The following is a 24,724-nucleotide window of genomic DNA, read 5'->3' as shown; positions in this document are numbered from 1 at the left end:
TCCTCTCCTTCTATCCCCCTCCTCTCCTTCTCCTTCTATCCCCCTCCTCTCCCTCTTATTTTAACCACTTCCTCCCCCTCCTCTCCTTCTATCCACCTCCTCCCCCTCTCCTTCTATCCCCCTCCTCGCCCTCTTATTTTAACCACCTCCTCCCCCTCCCCTTCTATCCCCCTCCTCTCCTTCTCCTTCCATCCCCCTCCTCTCCCTCTTATTTTAACCACCTCCTCCCCATCTCCTTCTATCCCCCTCCTCTCCTTCTCCTTCTATCCCCCTCCTCTCCCTCTTATTTTAACCACCTCTTCCCACTCTCCTTCTATTCCCCTCCTCCTCGTGTCCTTCTGTCCACCTCTCTCAGCCCCTGTTGGAGCTCCCCCCCGCTGCTGCCAGGGAGATGAAGGTGGGAATTAAATGCTTAGTCAACTCAGAGAATTTAACTGAGACCTCTTAAACGCCTACAACGCACTTTACACACACACACATACACACACACACACACACACACACACACACACACACACACACACACACACACACACACATACACACACACACACACACACACACACACACACACATATACATACATACATACATACAGCTCTGAAATTATTATCAAAGGACTGGTCCCATTTGGCCACCCTCTGTATATGGCTGTTTAGTGTTTGGGTTGTTCTGTTGGACATTTGGGTCTCTGGGATTTCTGTGAAAGGGAATATGCCCAAAGTGCTTTGTGACTAAGAGCCGGATCGAACTTCCTGACCTGTGTTATCCTTCCTGGTCCTTCATCTCTGATCCTCTGATGTGTCATTGTTTAACAGTTGCCTGGCATCTAATACCAGCCGTCAACACACACACACTTTGATGTGGCACACTGACTGTACTATAATATCCATCCAGGGACATGCAAGAATTCTCTCCCCTCCTTTTCCATGGCTTATTAAATGTATTCTGGTTTTTCCCTCGATGCTTCTGTTGCCCGAACATGGCCGTCTCACATGCCTGATAGGGGTGTGACTATGTGTGTGTTAGTGACCCTACTGTGATGGCCTCCATCACAGCGTCAGTGTGAACCACGTGGCGGGAGAGTTTGTTAGGTAGCTCATGGCCCTCCTGCGCTGAGAGAATGGTTGCGTGATTATGAAGTCATCAGCCATGAACCAGTAGGGCTGGGGAGGTGCCCTACTTCTCGCGGGTGCCATTGATTGGTGGCCATGTGTTTGTGCCCGATAGACTGTGAAATGGTGTGTTGCAGCACGGCTGTGTCGCACCTGCGTCCCACCAAGGTGATTGATTGGTTTGGTCATGTGGAATGTTCCCATCTGGTCTGCAGTAATGCATTTTCTTTCCATCCTGTGAATAGCAAGCACTGGCTGGAGGATAGTGAGGCTCCGAAAATGGGAAAGGCCAAACGAAAACATTTCCCCCCTCCCCTTTTCTCTTTTTACCAACGCGGAAAAATCAAATAGACCAAGCTTCTCGTCTGATTATCCTGTGTGGTGGGGGCAGGGGGTATTTGGGATAAATACAATCAGGAAATCCGCCTCTTATACACAGAGACAGACCACCAGGAGAATCAAATCCCTTCTGTCTCTAGGTAGTCAGAGGGGCAGTAGTACTTCATTTTGAATGGCATACTTCAAGGCTGAAAGCTGTGTGTTATAATGAACGTCGTCTTTGATCCAGCTGAATATGTATATCTCATGCTCCTCCCATCCTGAACTTGAGTGAGATGGAGGAAGCTTGTCTTTGCTATTAAAACAGAACCTTTTCATTTTGTCGAGCATGACTCACCTTAACAAGTCTGTTTCATTTTGCTCTACTTAGATTCCTCCTCGTTTGATTCTGATTATTCTTAATCCCGGCCCATCTCTTTTAATTGATCTATTCATTCCACCTAATGACTAATTACATATCAGAGCACATCAGCGAAGGCATTCATCATCGTAGAACGTAATAATCAATGACATTTCAACAAAGGAAAAAATAAATATGCAAAAGAACTCATTAACATTTTGCGCTGGCTGTTTGAATAATGCTGCTGCTGACAAGGCTGTAATTAACAGAAATTGATGCTGAGCTCAGGGTGGGAAGAGAGTTGTTTCCCCAGAGCTTTGTTGTGCGCCCAGTGTGGGCCTCTGCCTTGCTGGTATGTGAACTGGGCTGGCTGGGCAGTGGGCACTGACTGCTACATCAGAGAGAGAGAGGAGGTGTTGATGTACTACCCTTACCACCCTGCTGACCTCTCCACAACCCCAGCCCAGCTCACAGCACAGCTTTTATTTACTGTCAAACACAAGCTGGTGGGAACATCAAAAGCCTGCAACAGGATGGATGTACACAAACACTTGAGGGAAGGAAACAAACAGCTCCATTCTAAAAGCCAGGGAAACCACGGCTCCATTCTAAAAGCCAGGGAAACCACGGCTCCATTCTAAAAGCCAGGGAAACCACGGCTCCATTCTAAAAGCCAGGGAAACCACGGCTCCATTCTAAAAGCCAGGGAAACCACGGCTCCATTCTAAAAGCCAGGGAAACCACGGCTCCATTCTAAAAGCCAGGGAAACCACGGCTCCAATCTAAAAGCCAGGGAAACCACGGCTCCATTCTAAAAGCCAGGGAAACCACGGCTCCATTCTAAAAGCCAGGGAAACCACGGCTCCATTCTAAAAGCCAGGGAAACAAACGGCTCCATTCTAAAAGCCAGGGAAACCACGGCTCCATTCTAAAAGCCAGGGAAACCACAGCACCGTTCTAAAAGCCAGGGAAACCACGGCTCCGTTCTAAAAGCCAGGGAAACCACGGCTCCGTTTTAAAAGCCAGGGAAACCACGGCTCCATTCTAAAAACCAGGGAAACCACGGCTCCATTCTAAAAGCCAGGGAAACCACGGCTCCATTCTAAAAGCCAGGGAAACAACGGCTCCATTCTAAAAGCCAGGGAAACAAACGGCTCCATTCTAAAAGCCAGGGAAACCACGGCTCCATTCTAAAAGCCAGGGAAATCACGGCTCCATTCTAAAAGCCAGGGAAACCACGGCTCCATTCTAAAAGCCAGGGAAACCACGGCTCCATTCTAAAAGCCAGGGAAACCACGGCTCCATTCTAAAAGCCAGGGAAACCACGGCTCCATTCTAAAAGCCAGGGAAACAAACGGCTCCATTCTAAAAGCCAGGGAAACAAACGGCTCCATTCTAAAAGCCAGGGAAACCACGGCTCCATTTTAAAAGCCAGGGAAACCACGGCTCCATTCTAAAAGCCAGGGAAACCATGGCTCCATTCTAAAAGCCAGGGAAACCACGGCTCCATTCTAAAAGCCAGGGAAACCACGGCTCCGTTTTAAAAGCCAGGGAAACCACGGCTCCATTCTAAAAAACAGGGAAACCACGGCTCCATTCTAAAAGCCAGGGAAACCACGGCTCCATTCTAAAAGCCAGGGAAACCACGGCTCCATTCTAAAAGCCAGGGAAACAAACGGCTCCATTCTAAAAGCCAGGGAAACCACGGCTCCATTCTAAAAGCCAGGGAAACCACTGCTCCATTCTAAAAGCCAGGGAAACCACGGCTCCATTCTAAAAGCCAGGGAAACCACGGCTCCGTTTTAAAAGCCAGGGAAACCACGGCTCCATTCTAAAAACCAGGGAAACCACGGCTCCATTCTAAAAGCCAGGGAAACCACGGCTCCATTCTAAAAACCAGGGAAACAAACGGCTCCATTCTAAAAGCCAGGGAAACCACGGCTCCATTCTAAAAGCCAGGGAAACCACGGCTCCATTCTAAAAACCAGGGAAACCAGTGAGTGGGTGTGCTGCTTTGTTCTCGGCTGTAATGTCACGCCTGCCAGTGGATTGTGTTTGGGAGCTACTGAGCCTATTGCAGTGCTTCATGTCAAGGTTTCCAGAGAGACCAGAACTTTCCACTACAGGGTTAGTGTAGAATATCAGGGTGGAAATGGAGCTGCTCTGTAGTATGTGGTCTAAAATCAATTTCCTATGTTTTACTTTCCCACTGTAGGTCCCTGAGTCCACCCCTTCTACACCCCCCCCTGTCTCTCTCTTTTCCTGTCGGCTTTCCTGTTTTTGTCATGAATATCAACAGAAAATGCAGCAAACACAATAAAGCTGTTTATGTTTGTTTTTTGGACAGCTGAAAGTGCTGATTGTAACAAGTTGAAGGAATGTCCTTTATTGCGTGTGTTAGCCCTGCCACATGGCTCAACATGGAACATTAACTTGACAGCGATAATTGATTGCGATGAGGTTCTTGGCTAGCACTCCTAACGCAGGGACAGGAGCATGGGTTAGGCTACTTCACAGGCACAGCACACACTGGAAAGAAAGAGGGGGGAACAGATGTATGATCTGTTCATTTGGCTTTAGCATTACCCTCTATCTCCTCATGTTTACACACTGTTTTACCCACTTTATATGTATATACTGTATTCTAGTCATGGCTCATCCTATATAACTACTGCTGTACACACCTTCTCTATTCATATACTGTCCATACTGTCTATACACACCATTTATATATATATACACTATATATGCTCAGTGACTTTCAACGTGACACCGTCACAGGAATTCTTCCCTGAGTTGCCCCAGTCAACTGTAAGTGCTGTTATTTTGAAGTGGAAATGTCTAGGAGCAACAACGGCTAAAGTGATAGGCCACACAAGCTCACAGAACGGGACTGCTGAGTGATGAAGCGTGTTGTGAGTAGAACTCGTCTGTCCTCATTTGCAACACTCACTACCGAGTTCCAAACTGCCTCTGGAAGCAACATCAGTACAATAACTGTTCATGGGGAGCTTCATGAAATGTTTTTCCATTGCAGAGCAGCCGCACACAAGCCTAAGATTACAGTGCAGAATGCTACGCGTCTGCTGGAATGGTGTAAACCTCCCAGCCATTGGAATCTGGAGCAGTGGAAATGCATTCTCTGGAGTGATGAATCACGCTTTAGTATCAGGCAGTCCGACAGACGCATGGGTTTACTGGATGCCAGGATAACTCTACCTGCCAGATGCATAGTGCCAACTGTAAAGTTTGGTGGAGGAGGAATAATGGTCTGGGGCTGTTTTTCATGGTTCAGGCTCCTTAGTTCCAGTGAAGGGAAATCTTAACGCTACAGCAAACAATGACATTCTAGACGATTCTGTTCTTCCAACTTTGTGGCAACAGTTTGGGGAAGGCCCTTTCCTGTTTCAGCATGACAATGCCCCTGTGCACAAAGCGAGGTCCATACAGAAATGGTTTGTCGAGATTGATGTGGATGAACTTGACAGGCCTGCACAGAGCCCTGACCTCAACCCCATCGAACACCTTACGGGATGAATTGGAACGCTAACTGCGAGCCAGGCCTAATCGCCCAACATCAGTGCCCGACCTCACTAATACTCTTGTGGCAGAATGGAAGCAAGTCCCTGCAGAAATGTTCCAACATCTAGTGGAAAGCCTTCCCAGAAGAGTGGAGGCTGTTATAGCAGCAAAGGGGTACCAACTCCATATTAATGCCCATGATTTTGGAATGAGATGTTCAACGAGCAGGTGGCCACATACTTTTGGTCATGTAATGTATATACACTGAGTGGACAACCTGCTCCTTCAATGACTTAGACTGACCAGGTGATTCCAGGTGAAAGCTATGGTCCCTTATTGATGTCATTTGTTAAATCCACTTCAATTCAGTGTAGATGAAGGGGAGGACACAGGGTAAAGAAGGATTTTTAAGCCTTGAGACAATTGAGACATGGATTGTGTATGTGTGCCATTCAGTGGGTGAATGGGCAAGACAAAAGATTTAAGTGCCTTTGAACAGGGTATGGTAGTCGGTGCTAGGCTCACTAGTTTGAGTGTGTCTGGAACGACAACACTGCTGGGTTTTTCAAGCTACACAGTTTCCCGCGTGTATCAAGAATGGTCTACCACCCAAAGGACATCCAGCCAACTTGACACAAGTGTGGGAAGCTTTATGGTCAACACAGGCCAGCATTCCTGTGGAATGCTTTTGACAGCTTGTAGAGTCCATGCCCCAACAAATTTAGGTGGTTCTGAGGGCAAAGGGTGAGCTGCAACTCAATATTAGGAAGGTGTTCCTAATGTTTTGTACACTCAGTGTATATATATTTATATTTATGTTCTGATATAGCTCGTTCTGATATTTACTTTTTGATTGTGTGTTTTGTTGCTAGGTATTACTGCACTGTTGGAGCTAGAAACATAAGCATTTCACTGCACCTGTGATAACATCTGCCAATCTGTGTACACAACCTATAACTTTGATTTTATTCCGTGTTGTTTGTGTTTTATTTGGTCCGTTCCTTCCTACCGAGGCCCTCGGTAGTAATGCATCAGAGATGCTGTATAGCGGAGGGAGCAGAGCAGAGCTCACTAATTTGCTGTTTTTGTGGCTGGGGTTTTGAATTGATCCCTAGAGATGCATAGATCACTACCTCCCAGAGTATCAAAACAAGGCGCACTGCACAGCACCTCTATGCTCCAATCAATAGGGAGTCATACTCTGAATGACTCCTCACAACGCCTTCATTCTGAGGTCTCTGAACTGCATTCCAATTTCATTTCAATATTTCATGTTGCAGATGCTGTTTTCCTCACTCACTCATTATACTCTATCTAAGGAAGTCATTCAGTTCAGTAAGGTTGAATTGTAGGGTGGAGGGCAAATCAATGTCTCCACTGCTGCACATTAGCATAGACTAGCATAGCATCTATTTTTGGTATTGATGGTAACTGTTCAACATAATTATTCACAACACATCTATTGAATTGCATTCAATGTCAAAACTGTTTTAAATTTTAAGTAATCATAATGGCCATTCAAAATGCCAAATGTATATTGTGATACGTATACATTCAGACGATGTTAGTCGTATGCCAGAATTAAATGAAGCCATTTTCCGTTCAAATTGATTTTCGTATTGAGCCGGTGTCATCAGTGCTATTGATTTGGCTAGGAGACACAGTATTATCCATGGTGTCTGTCCCAGTGGACTTCATTTCTATTTAGATCATCTGCAGTGATGGCTGTAATTAAGCCGGTTTATTCTTGTTGTTTTTGCATCATGTGTCTGGGGGATTGCGTCCGGTGTCAACACTGTTCTTGATGGACACCTGGACAGCCTGGGCTTCTTCCTCGCAGATTGATGAATTTACTTAGCATCCCATCCATCAACACACACTGGAGTCTAAGGAAGTACAAAAATGTATTAAAAAAAATACAAAATACAGACTGTCACAGACAAGAATCAAAAAAGGAAACAGAATATTGCTTTCTGTAGACCGACTGCACCTGCTCAGAACAAATCTTGTAATAATGATATTAGCGCTGCTGTTGTGAATGCCAGGCTGGCTGTGATAGGACAGGCCTGCTTGGGGAGATAATAAACAGCATGGCTAATGCCCTGGAAAGTGTCAGGCCTGCGACTCCTCTGGTGAAATTGGTCTCTTGTTCTCATGGTTTTCGTTGCTCTTTTCGCTCACAACGTTAGTGGGCTTTGATGGATGAGGTCTTGTTTCAGACTTCAGTGCTTCGTAAAGGAGAATTAAGATTTAATGGCTCGAGTCATGTTCTGGCTCTGTAAATATAGGTTATTACGGGGACCTATTCTCCTCAGATTGAGTTATGTCTGCTAGAGACAGAGGAGAGCGCTGTGTTGTGATGAGGGTGTATTTGTCGGACTAATTTGGGTGCTCGCTCGGCTCTAGAAGAAAAACCTAAGTGCCAATCTGTTCCACCTGATTTATTATCACTTGTTCTTCACTGGTTCAGCATCTTGAACACACATCCACCAGACCTGTGATCAACTCCTCCATCACTTCACATGATTAGTGGTTTAAAAAACGTTGAGTGATACCCTTGAAAGTACCTATTAGCTGTAAATTTCTATTCATTCTGATGTTTTGCTGGATTAACTTTCATTGCAAGACAGCCAGGCCATAGAGTTTCGGTGCTCTGTGATGGAACGCTATCCAGTCTACCTTTTACTTTTCTGTTAGACGTCTTTTGTTAAAGTATTGTAGAAAACTTCCTTGGGTTTTCCTTGAGCCAAGTTTCCTTCAACCAAGTTTCTAAATGGCTGAGTTAGCAGTCTCGGCGGCAGCAGCAGCAGCAGCAGCAGCAGCAGTGCCCTCTACAATCAAAGCACAGTGATCCTGCCCTGGCTCTCTGCCTCCCCTCAGCCACTGGCATGTGAGAGTCTCTCTCCCAGGTCTTGTACTGTGTCCTCGACCCACACATCACACTCCACATGCGCTCTGCTCTTAAGTGTGATGATTTGGCTCCATTAATCATCCCAGTCAGAGGGTTTCTATAATGTATGATGTGTCCTATTACGGAGGGGAAGTGCCTGCTGGTGGCTTCCAGGGGGACAGGCAGGGGGAGACAGAGGGGAGTGCTGGGCCAGGCAGGTTATTGATCACAGAGCCCCTCTAGCCTGTCACTCCTCTAGCAGTGCTAAGGAGAGATGGAGGATGTGATTAGATAAAAACGGGGTTAGAGGAGCATCCGCATCAGGCAGGCATCAAGGCAGGTGAGCCGAGCCCAGAACCTTGTTAATCAGTGACCTCTACACCAGATCCTGAAGTACATCTCTAGCCACGCTCCCACTTGGCCCTTCCCCTCGCCACTGCATCCTTCTCCTCTGAGTGACTCATTTGGCTCATGGAGGAGAGAGAGAGGGGTGTGGAGGGTGAGTGAGGGTTGGGGTGGGTGGGCGATGGGGGTGGGCAGTGGCCTCACAGCTGCGCTAGCTGGCACCGGTTCCTCAAACATCAGCGTCGCAGCCAGCAGCCTGCTTGGCACAAACACTCGCCAGTAACACTTAAACAAATTGCAATTGCAATAGCTGGGCTGTCTTACATTGTTGATTTTTGACATTCTAAGAGACTTTTTCTCCCCCATATTTATTTTTGGAGGCTTTCATCATGTAGATGACTGTATGTTATGAGCGAGCCCCCATTGTTTTCTAATCTTTGTGTTTGTGTGTTGAGCACCTATGCATCCGCCAGTCTTCTACAGAAGCTTCTCTTTGACACCCTGTTCTTTGTTTCAAACTGGAACATTGCTGAAAGGTTTCTACATTATCCACTGAAAGGTTTCTACATTATCCACTGAAAGGTTTCTACATTATCCACTGAAAGGTTTCTACATTATCCACTGACAGGTTTCTACATTATCCACTGACAGGTTTCTACATTATCCACTGAACGGTTTCTACATTATCCACTGAACGGTTTCTACATTATCCACTGAAAGGTTCTACATTATCCACTGAAAGGTTTCTACATTATCCACTGAAAGGTTTCTACATTACCCACTGAAAGGTTTCTACATTATCCACTGAAAGGTTTCTACATTACCCACTGAAAGGTTTCTACATTATCCACTGAAAGGTTTCTACATTACCCACTGAAAGGTTTTTACATTACCCACTGAAAGGTTTCTACATTATCCACTGAAAGGTTTCGACATTGTCCACTGAAAGCATTTATTGCCTATGAGAATGTACAACCTCACCCCCAAAATATATTTTGTCTCATGATATTTGAAACAGTTCAACAAATGTAATATAATATTTAGCATTTGAATAGAGATTCGTAGATGTGTTTTGGGGTTTTCTTTTTGATGTACAGAATATAGTATTTTGGCATGTCCTCCCCCCTAAAAATAAAACACATGCTGGGGATTTCTATACAGTGTAGTAGCACACATCTTATACACCTCCAAATAAATGTATCTATATCTCAGTATTGTTATTATCCTCTGTATCTGCACATGTAGCGGTGGTAAACACAGTGTTGTGCTGGTAAGTGCAGTGACATGAGAATGAGAACATCTCTTTGTTTACCAATGCTGTGTGATCATGTGTGGCGGCACGCTAAACAGTTAAATGCCTGTTTACCGTTGGGTTCCTCAGGGATGTTTTCCCCTCGGTTTGGGCTGAACTGTAGCGTTGTTGACTGTGCTCAGGTCCCTGGGCGTGTTACAACGCTTGGCTTGGCCGGGTCGTGCTCCAGAGGTTCAGGGGAGCTGCCTGCCTGGCCGCTAGCTAGCTACCTCTCACCCTGGTTGGTTGGTTGGTTGGTTGGTTGGTTGGTTGGTTGGTTGGTTGGTTGGTTGGTTGGTTGGTTGGTTGGTTGGTAGGTAGGTAGGTCCAGACCTGGAGAGAGAGTTTTCCTGAGCATGACTTCCTGCTTTGCTGGGGTTAACACTCAGCCATCAATTATTCACGGTGGATAGAGAGTGTGTGACAAAACACATGCTGGGGATGAATATTTCACTGTGGGCACGAGCATCTCCTCACAGGGGAGAGACAGGGGGACTAAGTGATACTGATGGAGACTAAACCACTCCGAGGCTGAGGTGCAGCACAGGAAATGTAAAAAAACAAAACAGGTATAACCTTTTTAGTCAGCCAAGACAGATGTTCTGTCCCTCTGCGGTGACTCGGGGTATGTAGTTAACCCACAACTAAATGCTCCTTCCTTTGTGAGAGAGCTAAATCCAAAATGTTATATCATATCAAATGAGTTGTGTTGCTACTGAAAGGGAAGCAGCGTTGTCAGTTAAACCACCTTACCTGATTTCGGCAGCTTCCTCTCAAGCTCTCTGGAGACTGTGTGCAGATGCAGTACGACTGTGCCCCGCAGCAATACTCAGAGATGTGAATCCTCCAACATGTGCCTCTGTTCACTTGGGCATGCCAGTATGATGTTCTGTTCAGTCAGAGCGTTACAGAATCTCCTGGCTAGGCAAGTTTTAAACTCACTAGAAAATCGACCTTTTCCCCAGAGTAAACCCAGTGTTGTTCCAGGGCTGCGTCTGGTGCTTGCAATGTTTGAAAGTCTGACAAAAATAATGTACGATGTTGTTAAAGTTGTTTATCATTTCCTTGTAGGAACCTCTTGTTTTTTCCGCCGGGGTAAAAGTGCTGAGTTTAGTATATTGTGAGGAGCGTGATTCATGTGCGTTGTGCGTCGTGTGTTTTATTTGTTTCCCTGACGGCTGCCGGGAAGCGTCTCTCTCAGGAGGAGTGCTGCACACCAAAAGTGTGACACTGATGGAGCAACTCTGTCTAGGATCTCTTCTAGCTTAAGGAATACGTATTCTACATAACATTCTGTACAGATCTGCATTATGATATGTGGTTTATGTTCTAATGTGTGGCCTAATATGTGACCTGTACAAGTGTGAAAGTGAATTAGGATATTACCTTGTTTTTTCAAGACACAATGAATAAGAAACATGATTTCTAGACCATAATGTGGTGTCAATGGTTTTTGTCTAAAAATAGTTTTCTCTGTGCCTCCACAGGTAAATCAGCAGCGAGGGCTCAATTTCCAGCCTATGGGAGAGAGCCTGGCGTGTCTGGCTGCCAGGTAAGTTTGATATCCGTTATTTCCTGCTAAAAAGTAAGAAAATGTATGCACTCACTACTGTAAGTCGCTCTGGATAAGAACATCTGCTAAATGACTATAATGTAAATATAGTGTGGTGAACTCTGCTTGTTTAATTTTCCTTGTTTGGGCATTCTCAATACATTGTTAAAACTAATTGGCGTGTCCAGCTCATCAGATAAAATGCCTTTGTTGGTAGTATAATTAGAGTGAAAAGGAACGTTTACACCGGAGATGGTTTATGAAGCGAACAAGAAAACTCATGAGAATATTCTGAGGTGTCGAGGCTTAGAGATAATGAGTGAGTGATTACAGTGGAGCTGCCTGGGCTGAGGAGTTTCTCCGTGCCCTGTGTAGTCTAGCAGGGTCTAGCAGGGGCAGCCCAAAACCACAGAGAAACACCACTTTCAACACCTCCATTAAGCCAGGGTCAGTGAGCACAGCCAAGCTCAGCCCAGATCCCCTCTCACAACCACACAGATGTTCAACACAAAGGCCTGATTGTGTGCACAAGCCATAGCTCTCTCTCTCTCTCTCTCTCTCTCTCTCTCTCTCTCTCTCTCTCTCTCTCGGTCTGATGTCAATGGGGAGAGCTCTCATATTCTCTCTCTCCTCTTTCTCTCCCTCGTTCATTCTTCTCTCTGTTCTCCTCTTTCGCTCTCACTCACTGTTTTTCGGTCTCTTCCCACTCTACCTCGAGTATCTCTGTATTTCTTTTCCCTCTGCCCTGGCTGTGAGACCAGTAAGAGAAGTTCCACAGAAAATGGCTTCCATCAGGGTATGCTCCACCCTCCACTGTTCCCAATACTGAGCATTAATATTCCACATTATGGTCAATGATATTGGGATTAGGGGTTTGTGAGTCTGGACTTTAAGATTAGGTTTAGGGCTACGTCTGAAAGATGTCTTCAAAAGATTAAGCCCACCTCTTTGGGCTTAACCCAACGATCAAGGGAGCCTCTGACCTCATTGACTCACCACTCATTTAACCCCAAGCTAATCATGTGCCAGAGTAGTACCCTTCACCTCTCTATCCCCTCACTGTACACACTGTACACATTACTACTAACAACTATGTGGTCATACAGAGGTCTGTGCTTCCAGTCAGACAGAGTGAAAATATAGCTGATGTGAGTTGAAAGCTCGTTTACTCATTCATAAAAGAGCTTTTGGAGATGGAATGCCAGTTCAGACATTTTGTGTGGGAACTGGGGAATTGATGCAGGCCTGCAGCTGCTGAGATCTGAGGCTGGCAGAGATTCAGTTTGTCTGGTCCCAGAAAAAAAAACAGGAAGACCAAAAAAGTAATTTAATGCTTTAGAGAATGTAGGAAGAATGCTGGCTGGAAAAGGCGTTATTAATATTGTGTAACCCTTCTAGTGATTATTGACAGGGCTCCACCGCTGAATCTTGCCCAGCAGAATCACTCATGAGCAAAGCATCTCAGGTGCAAAGATTATCAGACATTGTTTATCTTTTAATGAGCAGCCTGAATGTTCACAACCCCCATATCCTGGAGATTTCATAATCCATCCACACTAACCTAATAAAAGGTAACATTGTATTTTCTTCTCGGAGGACCAAGAATGGAAATTCGAAACACACAAACAATCTATCAAGAGGTTGGTTTTTGGAAACTCCCGTAATAGCGCCAGATATCTGCCAAACAGACCGTCAGTTGTGGGCTTGTCGTCAAGTCTAAGCAAATTGCCTCGCTCAGCATCGGATTATTGCATCATTTGAACGTGACGAAGAACTCCCCATGTCTTATTGGGTTAGATATTCAGAGTGTTGTAGCCAGCTGTGGCCCCTTATTCCACTGTTCCTTTTTTACACCGAACATGTCGGTCTCACCATAATCAACCCGTGTTCTAAACCTTCTGGCGTCATCTTTTTGGACAGTTGTTATCTGCACACCAGTAAAAGAAAACGAGCCCAATGTATCCAGTCATTGTCTTTGTGGTGTGGTAAAGAAAACGAGCCCAATGTATCCAGTCATTGTCTTTGTGGTGTGGTAAAGAAAACGAGCCCAATGTATCCAGTCATTGTCTTTGTGGTGTGGTAAAGAAAACGAGCCCAATGTATCCAGTCATTGTCTTTGTGGTGTGGTAAAGAAAACGAGCCCAATGTATCCAGTCATTGTCTTTGTGGTGTGGTAAAGAAAACGAGCCCAATGTATCCAGTCATTGTCTTTGTGGTGTGGTAAAGAAAACGAGCCCAATGTATCCAGTCATTGTCTTTGTGGTGTGGTAAAGAAAACGAGCCCAATGTATCCAGTCATTGTCTTTGTGGTGTGGTAAAGAAAACGAGCCCAATGTATCCAGTCATTGTCTTTGTGGTGTGGTAAAGAAAACGAGCCCAATGTATCCAGTCATTGTCTTTGTGGTGTGGTAAAGAAAACGAGCCCAATGTATCCAGTCATTGTCTTTGTGGTGTGGTAAAGAAAACGAGCCCAATGTATCCAGTCATTGTCTTTGTGGTGTGGTAAAGAAAACGAGCCCAATGTATCCAGTCATTGTCTTTGTGGTGTGGTAAAGAAAACGAGCCCAATGTATCCAGTCATTGTCTTTGTGGTGTGGTAAAGAAAACGAGCCCAATGTATCCAGTCATTGTCTTTGTGGTGTGGTAAAGAAAACGAGCCCAATGTATCCAGTCATTGTCTTTGTGGTGTGGTAAAGAAAACGAGCCCAATGTATCCAGTCATTGTCTTTGTGGTGTGGTAAAGAAAACGAGCCCAATGTATCCAGTCATTGTCTTTGTGGTGTGGTAAAGAAAACGAGCCCAATGTATCCAGTCATTGTCTTTGTGGTGTGGTAAAGAAAACGAGCCCAATGTATCCAGTCATTGTCTTTGTGGTGTGGTAAAGAAAACGAGCCCAATGTATCCAGTCATTGTCTTTGTGGTGTGGTAAAGAAAACGAGCCCAATGTATCCAGTCATTGTCTTTGTGGTGTGGTAAAGAAAACGATCCCAATGTATCCAGTCATTGTCTTTGTGGTGTGGTAAAGAAAACGAGCCCAATGTATCCAGTCATTGTCTTTGTGGTGTGGTAAAGAAAACGAGCCCAATGTATCCAGTCATTGTCTTTGTGGTGTGGTAAAGAAAACGAGCCCAATGTATCCAGTCATTGTCTTTGTGGTGTGGTAAAGAAAACGAGCCCAATGTATCCAGTCATTGTCTTTGTGGTGTGGTAAGGTGTTATTCAGCCTTCATCATAATAGCAGGAAATCAGATTTAATTGAAGGCCTTCAGCATATCATCCCCCTCTCTCTCTCACTGAGTGTGCGGGCATACTGTTCTGTGTGTGCCCATGTTGAGTGGGGCCTATGTCCCCAGTGGGATGAGGTAATGAACAGGGCTGGGGTGTGGGGGGAGAATGGGGGAGAGAGAGTGGGAGGAAGGGGGTGGAGAGGGGTTGGGAGAAAGAGGGAGAGAGGGGTTGGCGGGTAGCTGTGTTGCCGTGGTGCCAGCAGCGCTGTGTTCAGCAGGTAGCTCCTGTGTGCCTCCTGCGAGACGGATTACCCTGATTAAAGTGACAGGATGCAGTTGTCAGACGACTCCCATTATCTCCTCAAATCTGCGTGACATTTCACTGTGGAAGATGATCATTGAGATGTGAAGAGGCTTGGGCAGAAAGCCCTGTGATTCAGGAAATTCTTGACATAATAAAGCCTTGTGTCGGGTATTGGGCTTTAGCAACATGATTGACTGCAACGTTTGATGCAAGTGTGTTATTGGAGTACTAGGACATTTTCTCCTTCTCCTTAGACAGTCACACACTGACTACAGAACAAGCCTTGGCTGTTAAACTCCATTTCACTCAATTCTCTGTCTGTTTTCTTCTTCGTCTCAATTGTCTCTCTTTTTTTCTCTCCAGAAAATCAAAGATTATGGGTTTAGTTTCATGAAAGCATAACAACATTTTCTGTCATCTTTAAATAGGATTCTGATGATTTGAAGATCTATGTAATCAACAACCAATAAACCCTGGCCTTGCTTGAGTTTCCTATGCTTTACTATGTGTACTGTAGATTACATGGTAATTGGCATTTCATTTGACCTCTTGTGGATCTCGTATGGTTTTTGTTCCATGTAGTAGTTTCTATAAAAGAAACACCAGCTAATATTTCTGGGAGGATTCAATATCATTGAACAAAGGCAGCAGAAGTGAGTCTGGTCTGGTCTGTTGTGTCATGTCAATGTCAATGCAGTAGCCTCTGTGACAGGTTGTCAGTTTGCAGAGCCTGCTTCTCCCCTCATTTCTACTGTTGTAAAGCAGTGGCAGACTTGATTTTCACAGGACTTGATGGCCTTCATTCCAATCTGTTAAAATCAGAATCTATAGAATTTTTAGAATACCACCTCATTTTGATGTTGTTATGAGGGGTTTTGATTTGAGGATTTTGGGGAATATTTTGTATTTATCGTAGGTGAAATACCCAGGGAATCCAGATAATAATAATGATGATGAACATTTTTGGGGCCATTGACCAAGGTCAAAGCCATCCCTCTGACCTATGTTAGTTTAACACCATTTTTTTCCGTGTCAATCCCCAGCCCTCTCAGTCTACTGTAGTGTTTCCTGGAAGCACACGAGGGCTCCAGTCTCCAGAGCAGCTCTCTCCTCTGAGGTATCCTCACTCACCTCGACCCTCCCTCCTTCTCCACTTACGGTCCGCAGCAAATCAGACGAATTGGTCCAGGCCGTTAATTGGCCTGTTTGCTAGGGGCACAGTGCTCACTGGAGTGGAGTGGATACTGGCGGAGCCTGGAGGCTGCTGGAACCTTCCAGAGGATGCCTCAGCTCAGTCACATGACACAGTAAACAGGAGAGGAGGGTGCTGAGGACTCAGGACTCCAGCCCACTAATCTGGGCCTGTCAGATCAGAGGCAGGTTTTGGGACAGCTCTGTGTCATCTTGGCTCTCCTCCACTAATTGGATATGTGTGCCTGAGATCAGACACAGGTCCAGCAAGCTGGTGGCCTGGTGACTCCCAGGTCTCTGGGACGGACGTTTTGTCCAGTTAAGCCAGCGTGGTTTTCGGGGGAGCCCACAGATCCTGGGATCAGACAGATGGTTTAATGAGCCTTGAGCTGTCCTCCTCTCGCCCCCCACCCCTGCGCCTCCTCTCACCCCCCTGCACCTCCCTGTGCCCCCTCCATTCAAAGAGTTGCTCCTGCAAGTCAGGGCATGTCCCTGGTTGTGTCTGAAGATGCCCTCAGGCCATGATCGCTGCTGATCAATACCGTTCCACTGCAGGCTGGAGGAGAGGGAAATCACTAGGTCAGACTGATTGGATGGATTTCTCCTTGGAGTTCAGTGGAGCTGCTAACGGTGGAGCACACAGGAGTACACAAATGACTGTGTGTAATAAAAATAGTAACTGAAATGTGTATCTTGTGATTAGATTTCTTATGCTGATGCTCCATAACACAGCACCATTTACCAGCATTATAGAACAGTAAAAACAAATCTGAATGTTTTCATAGGAACATTATACCTGTTGTCAGCTCCACAGGAAGCATTCATTAACACATATCTATGACATTTTGAATAAGAACTATTTTACTACTAAGTGGACATGCATTAATTGAGGTGTCTGCGCTCATCTGCTGCTGTGAAAATAGGTATTTACTGTCTTTACCGTTAAAGAGAAATGTATTTTGTCTGAGGGCAGGTTGTTAGTGAATTATGGTAGCATAACACACAGTGGCCCCTTATTCCCACTGGAGCACATCTCCATAAAGCTGTTCAAGGGATTGATTCATGGTATTTAATAGATCATTAGGTTGAATGGCTGATTCATGGCCAAGTGTCTCTGATAATATTTGACAGTGCATGAGATCACCCCCTGATTGAATGAGTACCCCCTCTCTCATCTCACACACACACACACACACACACACACACACACACACACACACACACACACACACACACTAGTTACACATCTGCTGTTCTCCACTTATCTGTTGTTTCTCTGTTGTCTCCTCCAGACCAATCTGCGGCCGGACATTGGTTTGGTGAGTCCTGGGCCTGTGACCACATCGGGGAAAACGGCCCCTCCCTTCTACCCTCCCTTCACAGGGGCCAACCCCAGAAGACGCCCCCTACCGGAACCTACTCCCATTGGTCAGTGCCAATTAACCCATACCTATAGAGATCATATATAAGTTATCCAGTCCCTGAAAATTGCATTTTAGTCTAGTATAGTGTTTAGAGCAGTATGTGCTGACACAATTCTAAACCTCAGGCTGACCAAACGATGTAGCAAAGACAAAGCCAGAGCACTTGTTTTACTGGATGTGACATTTGTAAGAGACCATTGATCTGTTTTCACTAACTCCGTGAACAAACCTGCAGGAGTCCCTGTGTTTCCAATGGATTAATGACTTTTGCTTAGCCATTATACTCCTATTTTAACGCTAATAATGATTATCCTGGTGATTTCAATAGAAATCTTCTTTATACCAACACGCACAAATTGTTTTGGTTTTACATGACAAATTATTTTTGATTTGACTTGATTGTGTGCAACAAAAGAATGCTAGGCCAGGGAAGGCATCCTCGTCGTTCCCTTCTTTATGCCAGTGTGTGAATAAGCTGTTGTGTTGTTTACATCCCACAAAGGCCCTTTCTATTGCCTCAATCCTGTTTTATCTTTCCACAGATCCTCTACAAACAAAGAAAGTTCGCAAGGTCCCTCCTGGTCTGCCTTCATCTGTGAGTGGAAGATCATTTCATCTGCCTGCCATGCCTCTCATATATAAATAGATCTCTCAGTGAGCTTAACCAGACACACACACACACACACACACACACACACACACACACACACACACACACACACACACACACACACACGTGCACACACACACGTGCACACACATACAAACACACACACACACACACACACACACACACACACACACACACACACACACACACACACACACACACACACACACACACACACACACACACACACACACACACAGACAAAGAGAGCTGTTGACAAAGAGAGCTGTTTTACTTGCTTTCCTTGACTCTTCAAAGACGTCCTCTGCAGTGGCACCGTTGGTACCTGGTTGATGTGTAAGGGAGCCCGTAGCCCTGCCTTGCTGTTTTTGTGTTTGTGTGTGTGTGTACTAGAGAGTGTGTGTACATTGGGGTGATTGATTTTGGGGTCTGTCCTGTCACAGCGTGGTCTCCTCAGCTTCTCTCCTGGGACGCGGGGCTATGCGGGGCGCGGGGAGCAGAGCTGTCAGAGTGGATCCCAGGCGCTGCTCTTTTGATGTTTAATTAGTCATTATGTAGCCAAACAGGAGGACAGACAGAGATTAATAGTGCAGAATCAGAGACATTTCCATGGGTAATAATCCCGGTGGAGCAGAAGACATTAGAATGCAGAGGAAGTGTGGAGCTCAGCTTGCCTCCGCCTGGGCCGGGCCTCATTAATATGCATAAATCACTAAGTCAGATGTTCATTGTGAAAATCCTGGTGGATTCTCAAAGCGGGCGATTAAGCCTTAACTTCCCAGCCACTGGTACCGGCCGATGCTTAAAATAAAAAAAGCAACTGGTTTTAGCAGAGATCCCTCTTTACTTTTGTGCTGAAGGCTTCTTCCCCAGAGAACAAGAAGGGGGCTTTGATGAGGGTGGCTCAGAGACTGGATTTGCTTTTGGGAGTTGTGATAATCGCGAGCTCCACCGCTGTTCCTCTGAAATCAAATATGGAACAAGACACAGGACATAAAAGAGAGAGATGTGTTTTGTCTCTGAATTTGTGTTTGAACACTAGTTTGTCAGGAAAGCAGCGGAGTGGGAAACGCACGCCGCCTCTCCCCTCCTGAAGTAGGAAGTAGGTGAAGGGGATATGGGGGGGGGGGGGGGTGCCAGGAGACAGGGAGGGAGGCAGAGAAAGATTGGTTGCCTTGCGGGGTACATCTCTTTGTTGTGTAAATGGGCGCAGGGCTTTTATTTGTCTCTGCTTAACACATGGGCGCAGGTGCACTATGTGACTCATAACAGTAGAATCAAAGCAGTACAATCCTGAGTGGAATAAGTAGAGGAGCTAATGCAGCTTCTTCTTCTTCTGTCACTCTGTGTGGAGAAGACGAGGCCTGGATGTTGGAGGAGTTAGTCTCTGATCCCAAGACAGAGCCAAGACTTTAACAGGGAAAAGGGGGCTGTTTTTCTCTTATTTCCTCTGGTTGCAGGGAAAGGTAAAGAGAGAGAGCCTGTGGAATGGGTGGTGTGTGGGGATGGAGGTTGAGTAGGCGGTGATGGAGGGCTGGTCTGGAGGCTTTTAGAAGGTGTTGTATGGTCCTGGTGGGAGGCGAGGGCGAGGAGATGGAGGGGATATGAGCTGCCATAGCTTGTCCTGCAACTGGTTATAGGTGTTTAGAGGTTATTTACTGGCTGGTAGGAGGTGTGTGTATGTGTGTGTGTGTGTGTGTGTGTGTGTGTGTGTGTGCGTGTGCGTGTGCGCGTGCGTGTACAGGGGCTATCTGCAGGGACCTGCAGGCTGGTGTGGGCGGCAGACAGCGGTGGTGGAGTTTAGGAGTGTCGAGGGCACAGGCCCACCTGGAGCAGAGCAGGGTTGCCGGGGGCAGCTGTGCTGTGACATGCCGGGTGAGGAGCCTGCAGTGTACCTGTAATGCAGAAATGCAGCTGGATGCAGATGCTGCTGAAAGGCTTTTGCTTGTGTAAGCACCCAGGCTTCACCAGAGGCCTGAAGAGCTGCTTGATAAACAAAATGAACACAATGCTTCATATCATTATGTCCCCTACTGGGAATTCTCTTTTATTTATTTATTTGTTTCAAACTATTTTTACTTTTTTCATCCTCACCTAAAAATGGTTGAGGAGTTTAGATTTGAAGAGCGGTGTGTTTTTAATGAGCGGCTGATGTGTGTATATATGATGTGTGTATATGTAAGATTTATATTGCAATCATAATATTTATGGGAGCACATCCTCTGTGCATTTAGGTTGTTCCCCTGCAGTATATACCAGGATGTGGAGGCCATCAGGGAGAGCCAGCCAGCTGCTGATTGCAAACATTCACATGTTTATACGCCAATCTCATCTCACATACACACTTTTTCCTTAACCCACTTTTGCAGTTCATTTTACGTACATACTCCTTTTAGGGGACAGGAGCTACTGTACGGATGTAGGATCTTAATTTGATTACTCTTTTGTTACTGTGAATTTTCCTGCACAGCAGGAAATGCAAACTTGTAGTGTTTAAAGTCATGTTTAAAAAGTCTGAAGTTTGTAATTTCCACTTTAAAATGTCAGACTTGAATTGCCCTAACGAAAAATGTATCAACCCCTACAAAACGGTTCCATACATTTTTATCCACATAATAATTCACATTTCCTCTTGCTGCAGGATTATTATTGTATTATTCTGGCTCAAAGGAAGATCCTACATATGTAGGTGTGTCACCAACTTTATCAGCCTGATAAGCACCATTTCCCTCTGAACAGTAGATCAATAGATAAACTGTGTACATAGTAAAATACAAATGAAGTGAGTAATGTGGCACGAACATGATGTAGTACAGGGATCATCAACTAGACTCAGTCGTTGGTCAGGGGGCCGGAACTAGATAGGAACCAGGCTCTGAGGGGTGGACAGTCCTCTTCTGGCCCAAGCAGATATAACATTTGACTAAAACATAATCATTTCAAAGTATTTTGTGTATTGGGGAACCCTGATGTAGTGTATATGTGCACTGGAGTCCACTATTCCCAATTCAAACACATTATTTACTGCTTCTGATATTTATAGTAAATGTAGATCATGAATCCAGTACAATGCACACAAACACAAGGTCCTTGCAGATGATCAGAGGTTGACTGTATCAGTCTTAAGTCTTGTAAGGCTGACTTCATGATACAGTGGGCTGACTGTGGTCATAGATAGATGTATCACTTTGTAAACTGAGCATCGCTCTGAGTGAAGACATAACGGGCTATCATTGGATGGACAGCATGCTGCGGAGCAGGGTTGCTGACGGGCAGCTGTACGGGCACCTGCGTTAAGGGTCCGTCTGACAGGAGGACAGAGGAGAGAGACACGCCGCGGCGGCAGCTCTGTGGCTCGTGGGGAAAAGCTGTATCTTGTAGGATATTCATGTGTAGCTGGGAGGCCATTGCTGGTGTGTGTGTAAATAGCCAGGCTTTTTTTATCACTGGCACAACGGCTTGATGTGACACTTCCTCCTTGGCTGTGGTGATGCTAGTCTGGAGGAGGGAAAGAAAGAAAGTGGCGGGAGAGGGAGGTGGTGGGGGAGAGAATCAACTCCCTTCAGGGACTTTTGCTAGCGAGAACCCTGGCTGTGAATGACAAAAAAGATTGTAATTTGCTTTTGACAGATCACTCAGACACCCTTGTTTCTGAGAGACTTTCACTTAGCAGGGAAACAGGGACTAGAAGAAAGGAAGTCTGCTCTGCTCCGGGCTCTGAGACTAAGACCCAGGATTTTGCCTCACAGTGGTCGGGTGAATGACACACAGAGGTTATCTCCTTTGTGTGTGTGTGTGTGTGTGTGTGTGTGTGTGTGTGTGTGTGTGTGTGTGTGTGTGTGTGTGTTTAGCTGAACTCAGAGAGACTACAGCCCCCTTTCATCGATGCAGCTACATGTATTTTGACTAGACAGCCATCTGCAGGCAGAGCAGGATGGTGCAGGAAGCAGAGCTCATTTTGGCTTCTCTTTGAACCAGGGCAGGTCAGGACTTGGCAGAGGGCAGCTCTTGTGAGTAGACGTGCCTTTGGATGAAACGCGTCAGCAAAGCCTTCTGCAAATACAGCCAAACAATCATTGTTTGATGTGGCCCTTTCATGTAGGCACAGTTGTATCGTCTCAAGTGATCTGGATTTCCTTGTTGTCTGGCTGTTTCACAGCATCAGATGACTTACCAGACAACATTTGTCATGTACTGTACCTTTTTTTTTATTAAGCATTTATTTGAATTTCTCTCTTTTTTAATTCAAGAAGGATTTTAAGAGTATGGTCATTGTGACATAGCTGACAAGACTTTCTATGCTCATGGAATGTGGGTTGACATGGTTCATTTCATTTTCTAAAATCAATTCTAGAATATTTATAGTACTAAACAGAACAGGACTGTCTTTCTGTCTACCTCTGCCTCCTGGCAACAGACCAGCTCCCATCCATCTCTGGGTTGGCATGATGCCCATTATCTCAACACCCTGCCCGTCCTATCAGGTCAGCAGGTCAGAGTCAGACCACCAGGGGGCAGTGTGCCAGGCTCTGCCGCTCTGCTCTGACCCCAGTCTGAAGACCCTATGGAGATGAGCTCATCAGATGGCTGATTAGATAGATGCCCCTCGTTTGACTGGGATGATCCTGAACAGAGATCCCCACCCCCCCCCCCCCCCTCCCCAGGGCCTTGCCTTGGTGTGTTTATCCGTCTTTGGGTTGCTCAGATTTACCAATGACATGAGAGGTGGAGATAAAGGAGAAGGCCAACAACTACAGAGGTCCTGGCTGCTTTCATCTAAAGGAGAGAAACAGAGTTAAAAAAAACATGAAGCAGAAATGAATGCACACATTAAAGTCATTACTCACATTTCGGCCTGTAGTAAATTATTTATGTAGGGCCTGGCTGCGTGAGTGCACCACATTAATGCAGGCCTTGGTTTTAGACTGCTTCCTGGCAGGCTTGGCACGGTGCTCTGTCAACAATCACTAATGATTAGGTTAATAGAGTGTGTTAGTTGGAGGTCGTTTAACTCTAAACCACACCAGAGTGGCCAGTGGGGTATATTACAAAGCAACTCAACAACCAAAAACGCATATCTAAGTTTATCCTTCTTAATGAACCAGAAAATCAATAGTTATTCCTAGTTGTTTATCAAAGTTAGCTGGCTAACTCATTGATCCTGCTTTGTAGTATACCCTCTGGTCTAAGGGAGTGTCAACAGGTGAAACTCACGTTATAGGCTGTATCTGCAGACCCAGTTGTAGGTCAGTTACCCCCCTAATGCAGTGGAGGGTTTCCTCAGAGTGTGTAAGTCAGAGCCATGTCAGGGCGCTTTGTTTGGATTGGTCCTTCTTGGGTGCCTGGTTGTGCATTGGACCAGTGAAAGACTAGAGGACACTGGCAAGAACACTGACCTACTGTACTAGGCTGAACTGGATAGAGAGGCTCAGTCTTAATGTCGTGGCTCAGAGATAGCCTCCTTCCATCCAGCAGCTTTATTCGTGCGTATTGGATCGCTGTGTTTGTGTAGTACACATTGCCGTTGTCGTGACACCCTTTATATTAATACAATTCATTGGTTCCAGAGTCGTGTTTGATGACTGAGAACAAACAAAGAGACAAGGAAGGAATTCGATGTGATGTCGCTATGGCGCTAGAGCAGTGTCCTATCACTAAATAACTTTATGAACAGTTGTTTGGGGGATGGAGGTTTGTATGTCTGGGAGGATTTGGATGACAAAGGGCAGAGTTGATGAAAGGGAGTTGGGTGGAGTGTTATTTTGTGGTTCAGATCATATTTGGATGGGAGAGAGAGAGGGTCTGTGTTCCAGCCTATGTTGAATGAACTCACAGAGGTGTAGGGGTGTACTGAAAAAGACCATATGAGGCATGTCTGTGGACTGGAGATCCATGTTAACTCTGGGGAGGGTAGGGTGTCTGTCTGTCTGTCTCTCTGTGTCTGTCTCTCTGTGTGTCTGTGTGTGTCTCTGTATGTCGGTCTGTCTCTCTGTGTACGTGTGTGTGTGTATCTCCTATGTCAGGTCAACCAGTCAGCCAGGCCAGGAGTGGCTCAGCCAGGATTACCTATAGCTAGCTACATGTACGTATGTCTGGCAGAAGCAGCACTAGAGGAAGTGTATGTTGACTCAGTCACACAGAATGAGTGCTTTATAAATAACCCTAAAGCACCTTTCTGCTTCATACACACATGCAAAGTGTTAGGGAAATATGGTCAGGGGGGAGTTGGAAGAGGAGGAAACGTGTCTGTCGTTAGAGATTCAGCAGTTAGAGATACTCTAACATCTCAAACTGAAGCAGAGCCAGTAGCACTGCACGGTATGCCTGCTCTGGAACAGCCTACAGATGACAAAATGCCTGTTCTGTGCTGATTTATGCAGTTGTAAATCATTAGAGTTCATGTGTAATATATGTGTAATTAAGTCAAGGCAAAGCTTTGTGTTATGAACGTCTTGTGGGGTTTTGAGCAGATTAAGAACCCCCCTCAGCAACCCCGCTCCCCCCGAATAAAAACCAGAGCTTCTTACAGGAAACAATCCCCCCATCCAGTCTT

General features: G+C 45.6%; 1 protein-coding gene across 1 annotated transcript in view; it reads left to right on the top strand.

Moving 5' to 3' along the window:
* Positions 1 to 24,724, top strand: part of LOC139384355 (transcription factor 12-like) — a 95,908-nt gene that overhangs the window by 45,058 nt on the left and 26,126 nt on the right. Inside the window, exons 6-8 of the mRNA XM_071129062.1 lie at positions 11,330 to 11,394; positions 17,409 to 17,544; positions 18,083 to 18,135. Coding sequence (XP_070985163.1) covers positions 11,330 to 11,394; positions 17,409 to 17,544; positions 18,083 to 18,135 — 254 coding nt within the window. The remainder of the gene's footprint in view (positions 1 to 11,329; positions 11,395 to 17,408; positions 17,545 to 18,082; positions 18,136 to 24,724) is intronic.

The sequence above is a fragment of the Oncorhynchus clarkii genome, chromosome 26, assembly GCF_045791955.1.
Source record: "Oncorhynchus clarkii lewisi isolate Uvic-CL-2024 chromosome 26, UVic_Ocla_1.0, whole genome shotgun sequence".
Lineage (NCBI taxonomy): Eukaryota > Metazoa > Chordata > Actinopteri > Salmoniformes > Salmonidae > Oncorhynchus > Oncorhynchus clarkii.
This window is presented reverse-complemented; position numbering and strand designations above follow the sequence as displayed.